Source organism: Anguilla anguilla, chromosome 19 (assembly GCF_013347855.1).
Source record: "Anguilla anguilla isolate fAngAng1 chromosome 19, fAngAng1.pri, whole genome shotgun sequence".
In the NCBI taxonomy this organism is placed as follows: Eukaryota; Metazoa; Chordata; class Actinopteri; order Anguilliformes; family Anguillidae; genus Anguilla; species Anguilla anguilla.
Genome location: NC_049219.1, coordinates 8,478,380 through 8,496,548, shown reverse-complemented (window position 1 = coordinate 8,496,548; position 18,169 = coordinate 8,478,380). Strand labels below are relative to the sequence as shown.

General features: G+C 54.0%; 1 protein-coding gene across 1 annotated transcript; it reads right to left on the bottom strand.

The window, feature by feature from the left end:
- Positions 1-4: 4 nt before the first annotated feature.
- Positions 5-17,694, bottom strand: pdzrn4 (PDZ domain containing ring finger 4). Its single transcript, XM_035402329.1, is given in 10 exon segments — positions 5-352; positions 354-1,178; positions 2,030-2,146; positions 3,542-3,643; positions 4,198-4,260; positions 5,464-5,565; positions 7,289-7,391; positions 8,738-8,994; positions 17,330-17,485; positions 17,524-17,694. Coding segments are annotated over 9 exon segments (1,821 nt in total). The 5' UTR covers positions 17,399-17,485; positions 17,524-17,694; the 3' UTR covers positions 5-169.
- Between the last annotated feature and the right edge of the window lie 475 nt (positions 17,695-18,169).

Here is an 18,169-nt window from a genome sequence, read left to right as displayed (position 1 = left end):
GCAGGACAGGGCGAGGCGGAGTAGGGGCGGGACTCATACGGTGGTGACAGACAGGAAGGGGCGGGGCTCATACGGTGGTGACAGACAGGAAGGGGCGGGGCTCATACGGTGGTGACAGACAGGAAGGGACGGGGCTCATACGGTGGTGACGGACAGGAAGGGGCGAGGCTCATACGGTGGTGACGGATAGGAAGGCGCTGTGCACGCCGGTGTCCTCTGGTCTCCGGGCCCCGTGGCTCATCAGCTCCTGGATGGTCATCCAGTTATCCAGAATCTTCCGCCTGCGCTTCCTCATCATCTTCCTGCGGCTGAGCTCCAGTATGGAGACCTCCTTCCGACCCCCGCCCCCCCCCCTCGCCCCCGCTCTGCGGGCTCTCCCTCAGGCTCTCCAGCCGGCTCCTCATCATGAACTCCCTGCGGCGCCGCTGCTCCCGGGCCCGCAGGAGGTGCTGCTTGCGCTCCTCCCGGCTCCAGTAGCGGCCCAGCTTCAGCTCGCTGGCGGCGTCGTCGTCCGTGGTGGTGCCCCCGCCCCCGCCCCCCCGCTCCTCGCGGATCTTCAGGGCGCGCTCGCGGAGCAGGCGGTCGCGGGCGGGTCGCCGGGCCGGGCAGCGCTGGGCCCTCCACTCGGCACGCTGCAGCGGCGGCGGCGGCGGCGGGGGGTCTCGGCCCGCGGTCGGCAGGCCGAGCTGGCTCTGCTGCACCAGGTGCGCGGAGCTCTGGTAGCGGCGGGCGTGCGCCGGGACGTCGCCGTGGCGACTCGGGGAGAGGCTCGGCGCGGGCGGGGCGGCGGTCCTGCTCAGGTTCCTCAGGTTGGCGGCGCTCACGGCGCTCTGGGCAGAGCGGTCGGGGGAGCGGCGGCGGGCCGGCGGCGGCGGCGTGCTCCGGCAGCTCTCGGCCGTGTCGTAGGCGCTGGAGCTGTCCTTGTCGGCGGGGGCGGGGCTGGGGGCGGGGTCCCGGGCCAGGCGGAGCCGGCGGGCCTGCATGATGCTCTGGCACTCGCGCTCGATGCTCCTCAGCTCCTCGCTGAGGAGGCGCAGCTCCCGCTGCACGCCCTCCTGCTCCGTCGCGCGGGACGGGGGCCCCGGTTCCGGTTCCACCGGGTCCTGGGTGTTGGAGGAACGGGTGGTCGCGTCTGTGGTGGTCTCCTCTTCATCCTCCTCTTCCTCACAGCCTTTGGGCTGAAATGAGAAGGATTCAGAACAGACGAGGCTCGGTGAGTCCAGCAAACAAAAATGCGTTCTGGCACCCAACTTAGTCTGCAGAACAGACCACTTCTATTCATCACAGGCCAGTACACACACACACACACACACACACGCACGCAAGTATAATAATTTGGGTGATGGGTGACATTAAGGGTCTAAGTGACTCTTATCTGTTGTACTGTTGATCGTTTTTAACTCTGACTGAGGGCACTTTAGAGTATCTGCTAAAGAAATGCAATATAGCAATGCATCAAACTGGAATGTATTACTGTAGCTTAAAGGTCCAGTAAACTGGATTCAAATTGTGGTTATATTCCCCAGAAATGACAATTGAACATGCCGTTAAAACTGAAGATAATTTCATGTGTATTAACGGTGGAACACTGAGCTGCTGTGCACTAACATTAGACTCCACAGCAGTCCCAAACTCCGGACATTTCACCCGAATAAAGAAAGGCTTTGATTCCGCACGTCTAAGCCTAAAAGCTATTTAATTATCGCTGGCTGACGGTAGGCCCGCTTGCTTGTCCATCACGCGTCTGTTCAGTGACAACCGCTGCATGAAAAGGTGCATTGAAGGGGCGGACAACGCATCCAGAAACATACACTTTCCTGCTGTGTGCGATGTGTCAGTGCCGGAAAAGCACACCTCTGTGTTGGAAACACATAATTTCGTGCATTCTTGTCCAGACGCTTTGGGTAAATTACGAGACGTGGTCGTGCACACGTCTCAGGAGCTGAAGGTCCGGTTAGTCTGGAGAATCTGTGAGCGCACCACCTTCGCAGCTTTTCAGCGGAAGGCGAACCCTGAACCCCTAACCCACCTGCTGCTCTCCGCTGCTCATGCGCTGGTCCTCCTCCTTCCGCTGCTCTTCCAACATCTCCATCTTCAGCTCCTCCAGGAAGCGGCTCTGCTCATCGTCCAGCCACCCCTCCTCCAGCTGAGGGCGAGAGGGACAGAGTGCGCAGGTCGAAGGGTTAAGAGGGCAGGTCAAAGGTTAGGGCGCAGGGGAGTTCCGAACCTATGGACCAGGAACACCCACTTCAACAAAACTGGACCAAGGCGAGGCAAGAGTGCACCAAGGGCTACATCGTGGGACCATCGCAAATACAAAAACATAACTATTTGTACTGCTGCTAATAAGGAATGCCAAAAAAGTTCAGTTTCTTGACACTGGCAAGAAAAACAGCCTTCTTGACAACTGTATAAGAGACAGAAGAGGTTGTTTTTATATTTCTGAACTTCCCACTCAACCGTGGTTCTGCTTTCCAAAACTCAAGGAAATCCAATAAATCACCAAAAATACATCGATGAAAACTTCTAATGACTATTCACCGGAAAATAAACTTGGCGCACTCTGATAATGAAGAAGACTAGTAGGCAGAAATTATGGCTTTTTGTGCAGAGGTTATTACTGTGGATAGCCTAGCTCAGTAATGCAGTCCACACTAAAGCAATTATTTCTGCCTAGGAGTCTTCTTAATTATCGGAGCGCTCCAACTTTATTTTCCGGTGAATAGACACTGGAAGTTTTCAGCTGTATATCTTCAATGGTTTATGGAGTCTGTAGATTTGAAGCACCCCTCCCATTTCTGTAGTCATTCTGAAGACACATCGAGACTCAATTCCAATAAATACCTTCCGAGGTTTAAATCTGCGGTTCCCACGGGCGGACCTGGTTTTGATTAAAAGGGAAACGGAGTCTGCGGACGCTCTGAGAACAGCGGCGGTCAGGAGCCCGACCGTTCCCGTTCGGTCACTTCGCAGCCTGACGCCAATTATTCTCCCGCTCCAGAAGAAAAAAAAAACAAATCACAGAGAGACACCGACCCTGTGGCCCTCTCCAGAGCTCCGCCTATCGCTGGCCTTTGCTAAATTCACTCTCACAGACGCCAACCGCTCTATCGGATTTTCTCGCACGCGACGCCTTGTTAGCGATCCTCTTTGCGCGCAAAGCGGGTTTGAGGGGTGAATTCTGTCGCCTGGCCCTCTGTCTGGCCCGTGATCTCACTGGCCCGTCTCCCTGCTCGCTCACCTGTACCTCGCACGACCTGCGTTGCCCCCCTCGCCACCCCTCACCTGTATCTCATTCGACAGAGGTAGAGGCAGAGGTGGAAAATCCTAGTTCAGAAATTAGGAGCCCTTCCCTGTATTTTGTTCCAATCCCCCCCTGGATTTGCTGATTAGTACAGCTCTTCAGCCAGGAGGTGGAACTAATTAGTGAAACCAGCTGGCTGAGTTCACGGGTGAAAGAAACACATCACAGGACTAGTACTTTTTCGGACCCCTGGACTGTCCCCCTTCGGGACAGCGGTCCCCTAGTTTTCCCCCTCACCTGTATTTCAGGCCTGGCCACCAGAAGCAGGATGTTTCGGCAGTCCTCGTCGGACAGCGCGGTCACCGCCTCCTCCCTGTTCTGGACGTCCTGGCCGTTGATCTTTCCAAAAAAAAAAAAAAAAACACAGACAGGAGCATTCATTCCTTTCCAGGTCCTGTTCCACTCAATGCGATTCATTTCCCCTAGACCAGGGGTCTTGCGACCTTCGTTCACACAATAAAAGGCCCAGCATTAATTCAACTCGAACAGCGTACCTATGAGTCCAATAGAGGAGTTAATTAAAGGCTGAACATTTTGCTGTGTAGAAATGTTTATGTCAAAATTCTCAAATGTGAGGGGGGGGGGGGGGGGGGGGTCCTGTGGCGTAGCCTGTTGTTCTTGCCCCCTATTCTTCCTGTCTTCCTACACTGTCCTGCCCAATAGAGCTGAAAAAGCCCTAAAAATGCGTGTTTGAAAAAACACCACAAATAGGCATATGGTGTTATATCACTGGTGATGCAGTAAGCGATGATGCAAATGGTGACACACTAACTAACAGCATATACCTCTCTGGGCTTATGCGCTGAGGGTGTGAGTAAAATGGGGGGGGGGGTGTTAATGTCATGTGACCTCTAAAATAAAATGTGGTCTCTGGCTGGGAGATGCTTCCTTACCTGTAAGATTCGATCCCCTTCCCTGATGCGTCCGTCTCTGGCGGCGACGCTGTCCAGGCCCACCTGCGTCGGGTAAAAAATGCGGTTCGGTCACAGACGACCAAAATGACAGAGGCGGACGTTTCTTCAGAAACAGTTTGGTTACAAACCAGCAGCTAAATCAAGAGAAAAGCCTTTGCTGCTACGACTACTACTAAGTCATGAATGTCTGTCACAGACACCTTCTTCGGTGTGAATATCCCGCTTTCCTACTTCATATTTTCAAGCTTCTTCATGATGATCATTTCCAAAAAGACACGATTAAGAAGAATAAAACATTTCCAAAAATAAAAAATAAAAAATAAATAAATGAATGAACGAATGAAAAAAAACCTCAAACGCCACCGACAAAAAATATGTTCAGAGCCAGCGCCAGAATGCGATCTGAACGCATGCATTTTTAATGAGGCGGATTTCCATTTCCCTTTCATCCGCCGTCTAAAAACAGCAACCCCCCCGCTTCGCCGTACGCCGTCGTTTGGAAACGCCGCCACCGAGCGCTCGCGACGTTCCGCCGGCCCTCCGGCCTCGTGGGCGGTTCTCCCCCTGGCGACGGGAAGCCGTCGAAACGCCCGTCTTTCAGAAAGAGAGAGAGCCGTTGCTCTGAGACCACGGGGCCTGCGGCGCGTGGTGAGAGGTGTGAATGAAAGCGCCCTTTCCACTCCGTAGGCCGTTAGAAGGCTCCGCTCTGAACCAATTAAAAAACCGGCAGTTAAACCGTACGGGGAAGACTTTTGCTTGAGGATGCCGCCATTTTTCATTTGCGCTCACATTAAAGGACGTGTCGTTCGTGCTGGTTTTACGCTGAAAAGGCGGTTTGTATTTGAAAGGGCAGCTGCCGCGATTCCGGATTCTCTTTGTAGGCTGGTTTACAGGAGCGTGCCCCTTATCAGACCCCCAAAAGGAAACCGGAGACCGTTTACGGCAATGACAGGGAGCCACAGCAGGGTTTGACAGAGAGACAGCTACGGGCCCAGCGCTGCACAGTCGCAAAACATTCTATTGGATCAGCGTCATGTAGACCTTAGGCTTTCCACAGGCAGCCCAATCGTGTTCGGTGTCGTTGGAAAGCCGATGTCACGGGGAGCAATGCTGGAGTCACTGGCGGTGTGGTGCAGTGGGGTGCTGAATGGAGATCGTGGGACGCCCTTTGAAAGTGAACAGTCATGAGTCAGCAGGCAGCTGTGCTACACGGGTGAATAACTGGGCGCATAATTAGGCTCTCACCTCGCTGACGTAAATGCCGGCGTCCTCCTCCTCCTCATCCGTCCTGTAGCACAGCGTCAGGCCCAGCTTCTCCTGGCTGTTCAGCCGACACAGCTCCACCTCCTGCAAAGCATCAGCTCAGTCACTGGCCATACCGAAATACTCAAAAACCACTTACAATCCCCAAAAAACATGCCACGGTACTGCTGAAGGAAGCCGCGCGTCCCCAGGGAGAAACACTCAGGAGTTCATTATTCACGCGTCTGGCAGCGTTACACACATTAGACGAGCTCAAACGCACACATAGTAAAACTGTCGGTTCGCCCGAGGACGACCCGAGGCAGCCGAAATACGTTCCCCTCTGCTCCGGTTTGAGCGTTTTTACGCCACATCTGGGTGGTTTCATCGCTGTGTTTCGGCCCTGCTAACGCTAACGCTAATAAAATCCGTGCTAATGAACGCTTTCTGCGGCTACGCGGGGCGCTCGTGTGTTACCCTCCTCTTTTTTTTATTAATTCACTTCATCGTAAAAGTGTGGAGGGCGTGGTTGTGGTTATGGGGAAGGGGGGACATCTCTTCCTGTGTCTTCAGGAGCCTGGCTAACCATGATATTGCTACATCATTTTTGAATACCCTAGTATTAACAGTAGGTGAGTCCAGTACCCCAACAGCACAAGTATCAGTTAGAGGGGAGCACCTCTCTTTGGTCAAAATACAAGCATAAACTATTTACTTGTGAGGGGAACAGGGGACTAGGTGAATCATCCGGATTCTTCTACAGGCCAGAAGTGAGGCAAAAGCAGTAAGACCTAGACGTCCACCCGCCCAAAGGATAATGGGCTCAGAACCAGCACCTCAAGAAGACTAAAGTTCTGCATCAGCTCACAGACCAATGCCCCGGGCTCGAAAGAACGTTTCTGAAATGGAGAACAACTGGTAGCCATTGGAAACCCTTTGATACGGGTCAGTCGATCACATTAGCCCGTAAATGTGTCAGATAGGAAATGGATCAGAAACCTCATTGTGGATGATCAGCAGAACTCCCCCCCCCCGCTCCCCTCCCCATTATCACTGTGAAATTAAACTAGGTATACATGCGAATGATCCAATTATTATGTAGACAATGGCGACAAGAACAAACCGTTTCATTTCATCAGCGAGAACGTCGGACCGTGAAATTGAGACGCCATTTTAAAGCTGATGACATTACAGAACGGCGGTATCACCCCTATCGTCTGAGGTAGAGAGAGAGGTGCTCACTCTGTTTGCCCTCCATCCCTGCTCCCTATCACCCTGTTTAAATTCCACCTCTCCATTCCTTCTCTCCATCACCCTGTTTAAATTCCACCCCTCCATTCCTGCTCCCTATCACCCTGTTTAAATTCCCCCCCTCTCGCGCGGTGGGGAGATACGAGGCGCGGCGCTCTGACGGGGGGGGGGGAGAAGCTCTCGATTCGGCTGACACCTGACCCCCCCGCCCGCCCCCCCCCCCCCGGGACTGGCTTATTCCGGGCGAGCCCCGCGAGAGGAGGCGGGAGATGGGAGATTGGACCCGAGCGCGCGGGCGAGACCTGCCGGTAAATTAGCAGCTCCGATCGGGCGATTTGGGGGCGACTGGGTGCTGCCGCGGTGATATCTCGTCTTTGACAGCGAGGGACCGGGGAAGAGCAGATGCGAGTGTGTGTGTGTGTGTGTGTGTGTGTGTGTGTGTGAGGAGAAGCGTTTCCTGTGCCGATTCAATGCGAAGTCCGAAGAAAGCAAGGCAATCGCTGGCTTGCGGGGAGAAAACAAAACCGAGCTAATGAGCAGGACACCCGGCCTGCTACACTTCTTCGCGCTCGCTTACCTCGTACTCGAACTCGTCCGCCCTCTCTCCGCTGGCGGGGGTGTGAGAGAGGTACTCCGTGCCCTCGTAGAACTCCTGCTCCACGGTCTGCAGTGAGTGACAGCTGTCCGGAGACAAGGGGGGGGGGACGGATTAAACTCACAATCTTGGGGAAATACAGTGTCAGTGATCTTTAATTTGTCTGAAGCCAGAGTAAAACATCTCATAAACAGCTTCACTCAGGTCTAGACAGTAATCCCAGCAGCTGTGAAGATGAGTTGCGTAAGCACAGGTCCGTCGCTCCCCGTGCTGTCTGAACATCGGCCGGCGCTCTCAAAGCGCTCGGTGTGGAGCGCGCCCGGGCCTTGTGTTTCAAGCTGTTCCTCCGGAGTAGCACGCCGCCGCTAGCGTTTAACACTCAGAAACCAGCGCAAAAAAAAGAACGAAATCCGATCGCTGGATTTTTAAAAAAAACAAAAACAAAAAAAAGCACCCTGAGCTCCACCCGCACGTCCGAGCGCAATACGAAACCTTGAGGCGAATTACGAATTCGAAGCGGGTCAGCTATCTGTGGGAGGTCGGGTGATATCAATCACCCACTTAGAAACGCCCACTCCTCCAGACAGCCTCCATTAACTCCAGCTTCATTTAGAAGGCCCTTGGAAAAGCAACATTTACACGCCGCCGTCCCCTGGGAAACAGGGATATTATGCGATGCTCCACGTATTCGCGCCCACAATTTATTCCTCTTTATAAATGATGGAGTATTTTAAGTGCTTCTTTTGTTGAATTCGTGCCTTTTTTTTCCCGCAATGCAATGTACATTTTAATGCGTGATGTAATGAAAAATGCATGCGTAGACAAACGTTTAAATGCCATTAGCAAATGCCCGGCCATTTCCCCACGATAATTACTTTTAATCTGTGTAACTGAGTAATAGACCCTCATAAAAAAGAGACGAAAAAAATCCAGTCTAAATAGTCTGTGAAGACCCATTTAGAGCGTTTCTGAATGCAGCGGCCTGGATTCAACGGCTAACAACGAAATGGCGGTTTTTCATTTATTGTTCTTCACAAACACGGTGTGTCGGGTTCGCGAGTTTGTGACGCTCGCGTTCACTTGGGAGTCAAAGTTAAGGGCAGATGTTGATGGAACACAGACGACAGTCACCTCTCTTCACAAAGACTGGCAAGTTCACCAAAACGAAGTCACCAAACTGTGTTTGTGAAGGGAAGAAAAAGGCAAAACTTTCACTAATTTGCAAACAATTTCCAATGTTAAGGACGAAATTTGATTGAATCCTGACCATGTATCGGACAGAAGCTGTGTGTTTTTATTGGAGGGGTTACCTGTCAGACAGAAGTTGTGTGTTTTTATTGGAGGGGGTACCTGTCAGACAGAAGCTGTGTGTTTTTATTGGAGGGGGTACCTGTCAGACAGAAGCTGTGTGTTTTTATTGGAGGGGGGTACCTGTCAGACAGCAGGAAGGGACACAGGTCGGGCAGCGGGGGGGTGAGGGGGCGGAGCTTGGCCAGGGCCATGATGTGCTGGAAGGTGATGTCGGTCTGCGTGCAGACGTCCGCCAGCCGCGCGTCCCGCGGGTTGCCATGGCCGCCCGGGGAGGCGGGGTTCCGTTGCGGGACCTGCGCCGCCATGGGGTCCCCGCCGCCGCGCAAGGCCTCCGCCGCCTCCTCCGCCGTCACCTTGGAGACGACCTTCCCGTTCACCTGCGGGGGGGGGGGGGAGGGGCAGCGCCTCAGCATCACAGGTGCAGGACGTCATGTGATGGGAATGTGCTTTACACACTCAGCGAGGCCGTCACATCAAACCCATTATATACAACACACTGGAAAGAGCAGGGCCGTTTCTACCACACACTCGTACACACTGTCCTATGCACACACACACAGGCGCGCACACACACACACACACACACACACACTCGTACACACTGTCCCATGCACACACACACAGGCGCACACACACACACACACACGCAGGCGCACACACACACACACAGGCACACACACTCATACACACTACTGCTAGTAAAAGACGGCAGTGATACAGAAATCTGACTTTAGTGAATGAATGTCTTCATTGATTGTTCTAACAAAACAGATTGGTAGCTGTTAATGAGACTGAATGCATCTGTGGTGGAAACGGAGGAGACGGCGCTCCATTTTGGCTCCGTACGGAGCCAAAATGGAGCAGACAGTGGCAGTCAGACAGTGAAAACACAACAGAGCGGCTCGCCACAGTTCTCCAGTTTCCCTCCGTTGTTTTGAATATGGCATGACCAAGATGTAATGAAAATAACACCCGTGAACCCCCCCCTAAACAAAATGCTGAAAATCAGTGTAATGACCTGAGAACATTATTAATTATAGAACCAAAAATAGGAATTTAAATGGAAGGAGGGTCGGGAGATAGGGTGAACAGGTGTGCGCTGCCAGACGAAAGCTTGAAAAAAATCAGCCGGTACGAGTCCCTGATGTCAGTCTGGGAGACGCGAGCTCTGGACCGCGAGCCGAGATGGACAGATGGACGCACCTTCTGAGAACCACAAGGTCAGAGGTCAGCAGCAAAACTGCCAAGATGCAGCTCCACCCGGCTACAGCTCGACTTTACTGCTGGGTTACAGCTCGACCAGCATACAGCTCGACACCATTTACTGCTGGGTTACACAGCTCGACCCAGTTACAGCTCAAAGTCACTTTCAAATAAAAGAACAAAGGAACAGTGAGACAAAGGGAAAGGGAACGATAAAATAAAACGTACTTAAGAGCAGAAACCACACAAAAAGAGCATCTTTTCTCAGCTCCCTGCTGCTGTGGGTCAGAATCCCAGATTGCAGACAGGAGTTTGGGCCAGATAAATGAGCCGCCCTATTGCTCAGGACAGTCTTAGAGGGGGGGTGGGGGGGAACAATCGCATTTCCGCTTTCCTCCAGGGCACTATCTGACCTGCGTGGAGATCCTCGCCTTGTACTTTTCTAGCGCAGTTAAACTGAACGGACTGTTTTCCAAGGTGGTTTAACGAGGCCAGATGTTCTAATTAATCCGCCATCAACGTTTGAATATTCATTAACGCGCGCGGCGTCAGACTGCTGGGGGCTCGTCTCTGTGAGGCTTGCGGCGTTTGACGGGGGGGGGGGCGTGGCCTGTGGCGAGCGAGGTGTGGTGGTGCCGCACTGTCGTCACCTAAACTTTCATACTCCTTCCAACCAAACAGCCCGCTCTCTTCACAGACTGAGCCCCCGGCGGCTGCGTGTCACTCTGTTTTCTAACGCCCCGCCGCCATTAGCCTGCCACTGGTTTCACGCTGCGCATTACGGCCCTCGGTCGGCGTGAGCTAACTGCAGCGCTCAGCTGATGCTGCTCAAGTGAAGCAGGCTAATATGAAGCCAGTTTCATGTCATTACTTCCAGTGCTGCTGGTTCATTACTTTCAGCTGTGATTTACACACATACATGTAGCATACACTGAATATATACATACATGTACACACGCACTACACACGCACTGTGTGTGTGTGTGTGTGTGTGTGGGAAGGGGGTGGGGCGAGAGGTTGGTGGTCTCCAGATTTCCCCGGTGGCCTGGATCATTTCGCTGAAGCTGTGTGCCGCAGGAGCGCAGCAGCGTGTTCACGATCGCGGGGCCTGATTTATACGCTCATAAGGCCTTTACCGAAACGCAGCGCGCTTCACACCGCCGCTTACGACCGAAACGGGACCCGCGGCGCCGCCAGGAGGACCTCCGGGCTCGGGGTCGGGAGCGTCCGGGGCGGGGGGGTCTTCGCCTGTTACCCTTTTTTGTTCTTGCTGCCGTGGGGTACAGACCGAACAGACCGCCCGTTCTCAGCGCTGAAGGTTTTGCGCAGTGCCCTAAAGCGCGCTCTGTTTGAACGCTAACACACTAGCCACGAGCCATAAAGTTCGGAGGTCGATCTCCGCTAAGGAAAAGTGTTAGGGAAAGAAACGAGACGGCACTTTTTTCCCAGCATGCCCCAGTGCACCGCGGCGCCCGGCAGGGGGGACGGAGGCTGTAAAAGCTCTGGTGCGGGCTGTGGGCACAGCTGCTCGGCTCCGGCCCGAGGAGAGGTCTGGGTAACGGCGGTGAGTTTACGGTGGCTCGGGGAGGCGGGGGGGGGGGGGGGGGGGGGGGGGGGGGGAGCGGGCGCGGCCGCCAAGATCCAGACGCCGGACAGCTGTGAGTCTGCCTGTCGGCGTCTGCCTGAGGTCTGAGCTGGACGTGCTGCTGTGAAGAGAGAGAGAGAGAGAGCTCACGGACGGGTGTTTGGAGAGAGAGAGCAGCGGAGGAGCAGCGGAGGAGCAGCTGGAGGAGTGGCAGAGAAAGAGGAGGAGCAGAGGAGGTGCAGTGGAGGAGTAGTGAAGGAGCAGGGTAGGAGCAGTTTCTTAATGATTTCTGAATACTGCGTTTGCGTGTTTCGCAGTGTCTACGGGGATTTCCCAGTAAACTTTAATTCCGGTTGGGCACTGCACGAACCTTCAGCACTGAGAACGGTCAGTTATTCAGTCAAGAGGAGATAAGAAAAAAAAAACTTCTAAAACACCTCTCAGGCTTAACTGTTCTTTTCCAAGCCTCTGAAGGGAAAGCGCGCTCGAAACAAGGCGGAGCTAAAGCCGAGCCCCGCCCCCAGACCGCTCGCGATCGCACGTACGCTGCGGGAAAAAAAAAAACAGATTAGATAATATATTCTATGGCTGCTCCCCAGAAGCCGGAGAACATTATTAGACGAGGAGTCTGTTTATGCGTGTCGCGGGGGGGGGGGGGGGGGCGGAGGTGTGATCTCTCCGGGGGGTGCGAACATATTAAGCAAATCTTCTTTCGGCTCGGGCTCGGAAGACACTCGCTCGTGTCGGAACGCGAGTAATTATGAGAACGCTTTGAGGTTTTATAGAGCAATAGCTCCAGAAGCAGTTTCCCTCTCTCCTGGGTGGCACGGGGCTGCAGAGCTTCGTTCAGGCGGTGATGTCTCAAGCAACTGACTGACGTGAACACCGAACTGCAGTTTCACCTGCGACTAACGCTACCGCAACGTACCGGGAGCAGCCACGTTAACTCTCCAAGCAGAGGGAACTCCACCGTAGAGTAATGACTGTCTGTGTAATTAGCATGTTTCTCACCCAGAGCCAGTCACGTGACACGAACTGCACGAACGAGCACAGGACAGGAGCTACGGACCAATTAGCAGCCGGCCGCGTTCACCGCAGCACAACTCACAGAGCGAGCCGCGGCGGCTCACTGGCGCGCAACAAGCCAGCCCTTATAAAACGCCGCAGCGACGCCGCCTCTCACTCAAACGCAGTCAAAGCGCAGGCCTCGTAAGATCGGCTTTGCGCGCGGAGGGCGATCGTGAACGCTCAATTGCGGCGCCTTGTCTCCGCAGAGCTTCGCTGTCACGGTAACCACGTCAGCGCGACAGAAGCTCCTCGGCTTGCATTCCCGGCAAGTTGCGCGGCTCTCCCCGAGCGTCCGGCGGCCTCCTCCGCGATCAGTATTCACGCCGCCGCCCCTCCCCGGTGGCGGTAACGGTTGAGCCGCTAGCGGAGGCGGCTAACAGCGCTCGCACCCAGACGGCACCGTGCAGCGGGACCTTCAGCGGCAGTGTGATGCTAATGACGACCCCTGCGGGTAAATTTGGGCCGCTCCTTATCGCCACTCCCCCCGGGGGCCCCCCGCCGCTCGCTCGCTCACTGGCGCCTTATCGGCCCGACCCAGGGGCCGCACACAGAGGCAGGGGGCCGCCCTGGGACCTTTCGCGCGCCCCCTGTGGCCTCCAATCTCCGGCCCCTTCCCAGCATGCCTCGGGGGGGGTCGGCCTTCCACAAAGGAAGGTGGCTGAGCCCTTCCCCTGAACTCGTCCCGTCAAAGAAAGGGAACTCCACCAGAGCTCCGTTCCAGGTGGTTCTTTCTAAATGTCACCGGTAATATTAAAGGGGGGAGAATTCGCAGGGGCTCCCGTGATGGGATTCGTGCGGGTCCCCCCCCCCCTCTCCTCCCCAGGCCGTCCCGCGCCTGTCCGCGAACGGTGCGGAGCCGTGGCGGGGGTTAAGCGCTAGCGCTACAGCTTCTGAACCTGCAAATCACGCCATCGGCAGCTCACGCTCACAATCAGCTGCTCCAGTGGGCCTGGAGCTCAGAGAGAGAGAGAGAGAGGGGCTCTGTGTGATAACTGACTATAACACCTATACACACTCGCACACACAGACAGACACGCACTCGGACATGCTCATGCACATGCACTCACACACACACACACTCATACACACACGCATGAAAAAACTCTATGCGACAGAGAATCTCTCAGAGCAATACACACACACACATACACCGGATGACCTGCTCCCTGCATCATGGAGAGAGCGGGTTTTTGACTCTAACCGCCAACGCCGCGGCTCGTAATGAGTGTGTAGTCAGAGCTCAAACAGCCAGCCCCACCAGACACCGCTTGTTCTTACCATCTTATGAAGAGCAGGGGGGCTGGACTGCTGCCCTATCATCCAGCTGCGGCAGGTCGTTCCATTTAATTCTGCATCAAATATTCATTAAAACGGGGGGGGTTGTGATCGAACAATTAATTTTACGGTGAGGGAGTTTGGTGCGGAAAACTGAGTTTTCATTCGTCGCGTGCAGACACATTCACCCTGCGTACCACCGTGCGTCATATAAGCATACTACACCTGCATATTTTACAAATATGACTTCCTGTGGAAAAAAACGACACAAAAATAGCCTAAAGCCTGTGTGTTCTAAGGTAAGGAAAGACACTCAAATGTGAGAAGGGCTCAACAACGCCTTCATCTATTCGCTCCTGAAAATAAAGTCTAACAAAACGACCGATTTGATTGGACAATTTCCACCTGCGACACTTCGCAGAGCTGGATTTACACAGAAGGCCGATTTCTCCTCTGACTAAAACTCGTTTTGAGGGGGCTTCTCGCCCGAGGTCGGGGGGTCGGGGGGCCGAGGGGATTGAGCCAGGTCTGAAAAGGTCACCGGCGCACTTACTGGGATTGTGTAACGAATGGAAGAGGAAAAGGTCAATTCATCAGTTCCCCGTTATATCCTCAAATCCCTTTCTAAAGATTTAGTGGATCGGGCCGATAAACTCATTTCCTGTATCTCTCGTCATGTGACCTGTATCTCTTGCCATGTGACCTGTATCTCTCGCCATGTGACTGCTAATGTCTACAGACAGGTATTTCACAACACAACAGCAAAAGTTTAGTAAGTCAGATTTTGCATACCTTTTGGGCTATTCCTACACATACATAAATACATACAGGTATAAAATAACTATTTGTACAGTATTGGAGTTACAAAATAAGGCTGTTAAAATAAAAAGAGAAACGAACTAAACAAAATAAACATCGAACAATACGGTAATAAAAATATCTGCAAGATTTAAAGAAAGACAGGTTTTATGTACATATACTGTACACAGTCATGTCACTTATGGCTCCCTGTACGGAGCTCACATACTCCAGGGGGCTCTTGGTCAGACTACAGTTCCCAGTAATTGGTCTGTACTCAATGACACCAACCTCATAATTGAGTTGGTGGAGTGGGCTGTCACATTGTCATTGTCTGCTCTAGTAGTGGGGGGGGCGGGATGGAGAAATCCATGAAAATGTTTGTCACCTGGTGAAACTACCACGCACAAGATGGATGCCGCGCATTTCTCTGCGATCGAGAGGCGACGCTTTCGAAACATCTCGACCCAGATTAAAAGCCAAGGCGCCGGCGTCCATTATGGACAGAGTCCCGGCTGAACTGGTTGGGCGTCGCGGGCCGTGATGTTCCCAGTAACAGCGCCGTCGGCCTGTTTCAGAAGGGGCTGCGAAGCCCGTGTTGTATCTCAGGGTGATCTCCCCGCCGGACACCGGATCAATCAGCCCACACATCGGTCTCCCGCTGCCGTAACGCTGCTCTCTCCGGTTTAATGGGGGAGCAGCATCGCTCAGAACAGCGTAATGGGGCCGGGGAGACGGATGAGCGGGTCTGCAGCTAACAGTCAGGAGCTCTGCAGGGGACACGGCAGGGCTGGAGTTCAGCGGTGTCACCCCACTGCCATGCGTACACACACACACACACACACACACTGTATACACACGCACATTGTATACACACGCACACACGCACGAATACACACACACACACACACACACACACACACACACACACACACTGCATACACACAGGTTGAGATAGAGAGAGGTAGAGATACAGCGAGAGGGAGAGAGAGATAGATAGAGAGAGGGTGGGAGGTTGGGGGATACAGAGAGGGTGGCGGAGATAGAGAGTGTTCGGGAGAGATAGAGAGAGAGATGGGGAGAGAGTGATAGAGTGGGTAGAGTGAGATAGAGAGATGGAGAGAGATAGATAGATAGAGATGCAGGGGCAGAAAAAGTGGTGGGGAGAGATAGACAGAGAGTGGGGGGAGACAGAAAGAGTGGTGCGGAGAGATACAGTAGAGAGGGGGAGAGGGGGTTAAAGTGAGCGCTAACGTAGCTCTGACTCCTGGCTCAGCACATTAAACAGCGCTGCTCCGCTCCCCCCCCCCCCCCAGCCCCTCTCACACCCCATCACCCGCAGCCCAGAGGAACTCCCAGCACCGCTCGCTCGGGGCGAGAGAGCGCCATAGTGTCCACATGCAGGGGGGCGAGCCCAAACCTCAGCGGTGAGGCGGTCCCCTGCTCTCTGCTGCCCCCCAGAGACGCAGCACCCCCACCCCCCCTCCACGATAAAGCAGCTCTCGTTCAGAAAACCCAGCCTCCCCCATCGCCGGTTCGACAGAACCGCGCTGATTAAAGCACGTGAACCGACTCACGCTGTGTTTCCACGGCGACTCCGCGGCTCGTACGAAGACGTCAGGGGCGTCGTCTCCACACATCGCTGATTCCTGAACGCAAGCGCCCGTTCAATACATCGCTGTGGAAGCGCGTTTGATTACTTACAGCCTGGTAAGTTTTATTTTCAAAGAACGCACAGAGACACGGTCGACTCCGGGCGCGCTGCCAAGTTTGACTCCTCAAAGCCCCCCGCGTTCGAGCGTATCGGCGCAAACCCGTCTTTCACACCGAAAAACTCTCACACACACACACACACACTCTCACACACTCAGGCACACACACTCTCACACACTCTCACACACTCTCACACACACACACACACACACACACACTCCAAGGTTATAGGTCTGTCACAGGGAGAGGCTCTCAGAGCTAAAGATACACACACACACACACACAGAGTTGTCTTGTGTCTGCATTCACAATTCACAATGGCTTAAATCCCCTCAAATAAATGTGACAAAACTAAAGTGCAAAGTACAAGCATCTCAAACTGCCACTAACCTGTGCTCAACTGACTTCTTTTGGAGAGAGGAGAGAAGGAGAGAGAGAGGAAAACAGAGAGGTACAGTGAGACAGAAAGAGAGAGTGAAACAGAGAAAGAGGGAGAGAAAGAAAGAGACGGACAGAGAGAGAGACGAAGAGAGAGAGAGCGAAACAGAGACGGAGAGTGAGAGAGAGAGAAAGACGGAGAGAGAGCACATATTGATTTCATCAGTTCACAGGCTCAGCAGGAGTGTAATTCCCTGGTGTGAGAACTCCCTGCAGACGATTTCTCTGACACACTTTACAAACGCAAGCTGAGAGAATGTGGGAGAGCGGTAATCGGCTCCGAGGCTGAAGCTGTCCTAGTGCTGAGGTCCTGCCCTGTTCTCAAACTCTGCTCTCCAGGGAAAAGGACCTGTAACCCTAACCCTAACCACAGACACAGCCAGCCCTAACCCTAACCCTAACCACAGACACAGCCAGCCCTAACCCTAACCACAGACACAGCCAGGAGAAAGTCTCCTGCTCAACTCACATCAACTCACATCTAGTACATTAAAAACTGTACACAGAAAACACACATACATACACAGACACAAAACACTCACACACACACACACACACACACACACACACACACACACACACACACACACACACACACACACACACACACCCCTGCGGGCACTCTCTCTTACCTGAGCGATCTCATACAGCAGTCTGTAGCGCTCCTCTCTCTTGCGCAAGGCGCACAGGCTGCAGCCCATTATAGAGGCGTCCGTGTTCCCCCGCGGCGGTGGAGCGCGACGGGGGCTCCGCGTCTCATCGGTCACCCCCGAGTGCGCTCCGCACGCGCACACGCACACACACACACAGACACACACACACGCACACACACACACACACGCAGCGGCGGTGTCCGCGTCCGGAATCAGCGGCGACCGCGGCGGAGGCGCCCGGCTCCCGTCTCTCCCCTCTCGCTACCGCGCGCGCCGCGACTCCCGCTCATGGCAACGCTCCCCCCTCTTCTCACCCAGCCGCCGCGCGCACGGCAACACACAGCGCTGCTCATGAATATCCAGCAGCTCCTGAATAACAAGCGGCTCATGAATATTAAGCAGCTCATGAATAGTAACCAGGGGGTTTTAATTATTCTCAGTGTGAGGGGGAGGAGTCACGCTAGCGGAGGTTGCCATAGGTTCCCAGCATAGAGCTGGGGCTCACTGAGGATCCTCCACAGCACACAGACAATATGCCCCTTTGTGTTAGCAGCGCTTCCGTTTTAACCAGCAAAGAGGTGCATCAAGGTGAATTTCCGGAGGAGAATATGTGCTCATTGTTACTGCCAGCGAGGGTAGCATAAGGTACTTTTGCCAATAGGATCCATTTTAAAAATAAACACACACACACACACACATATTTTGTAACTACCCGCTTAACGGGCAGAGCGCCGGGCCCTCGGCGCCGCAGATAACGCGGGGAAAATGGCAGCCTCTCAGAGGAGGGAGCCGGAGCGAAGGCGCTAGCTCTCCGCTTAT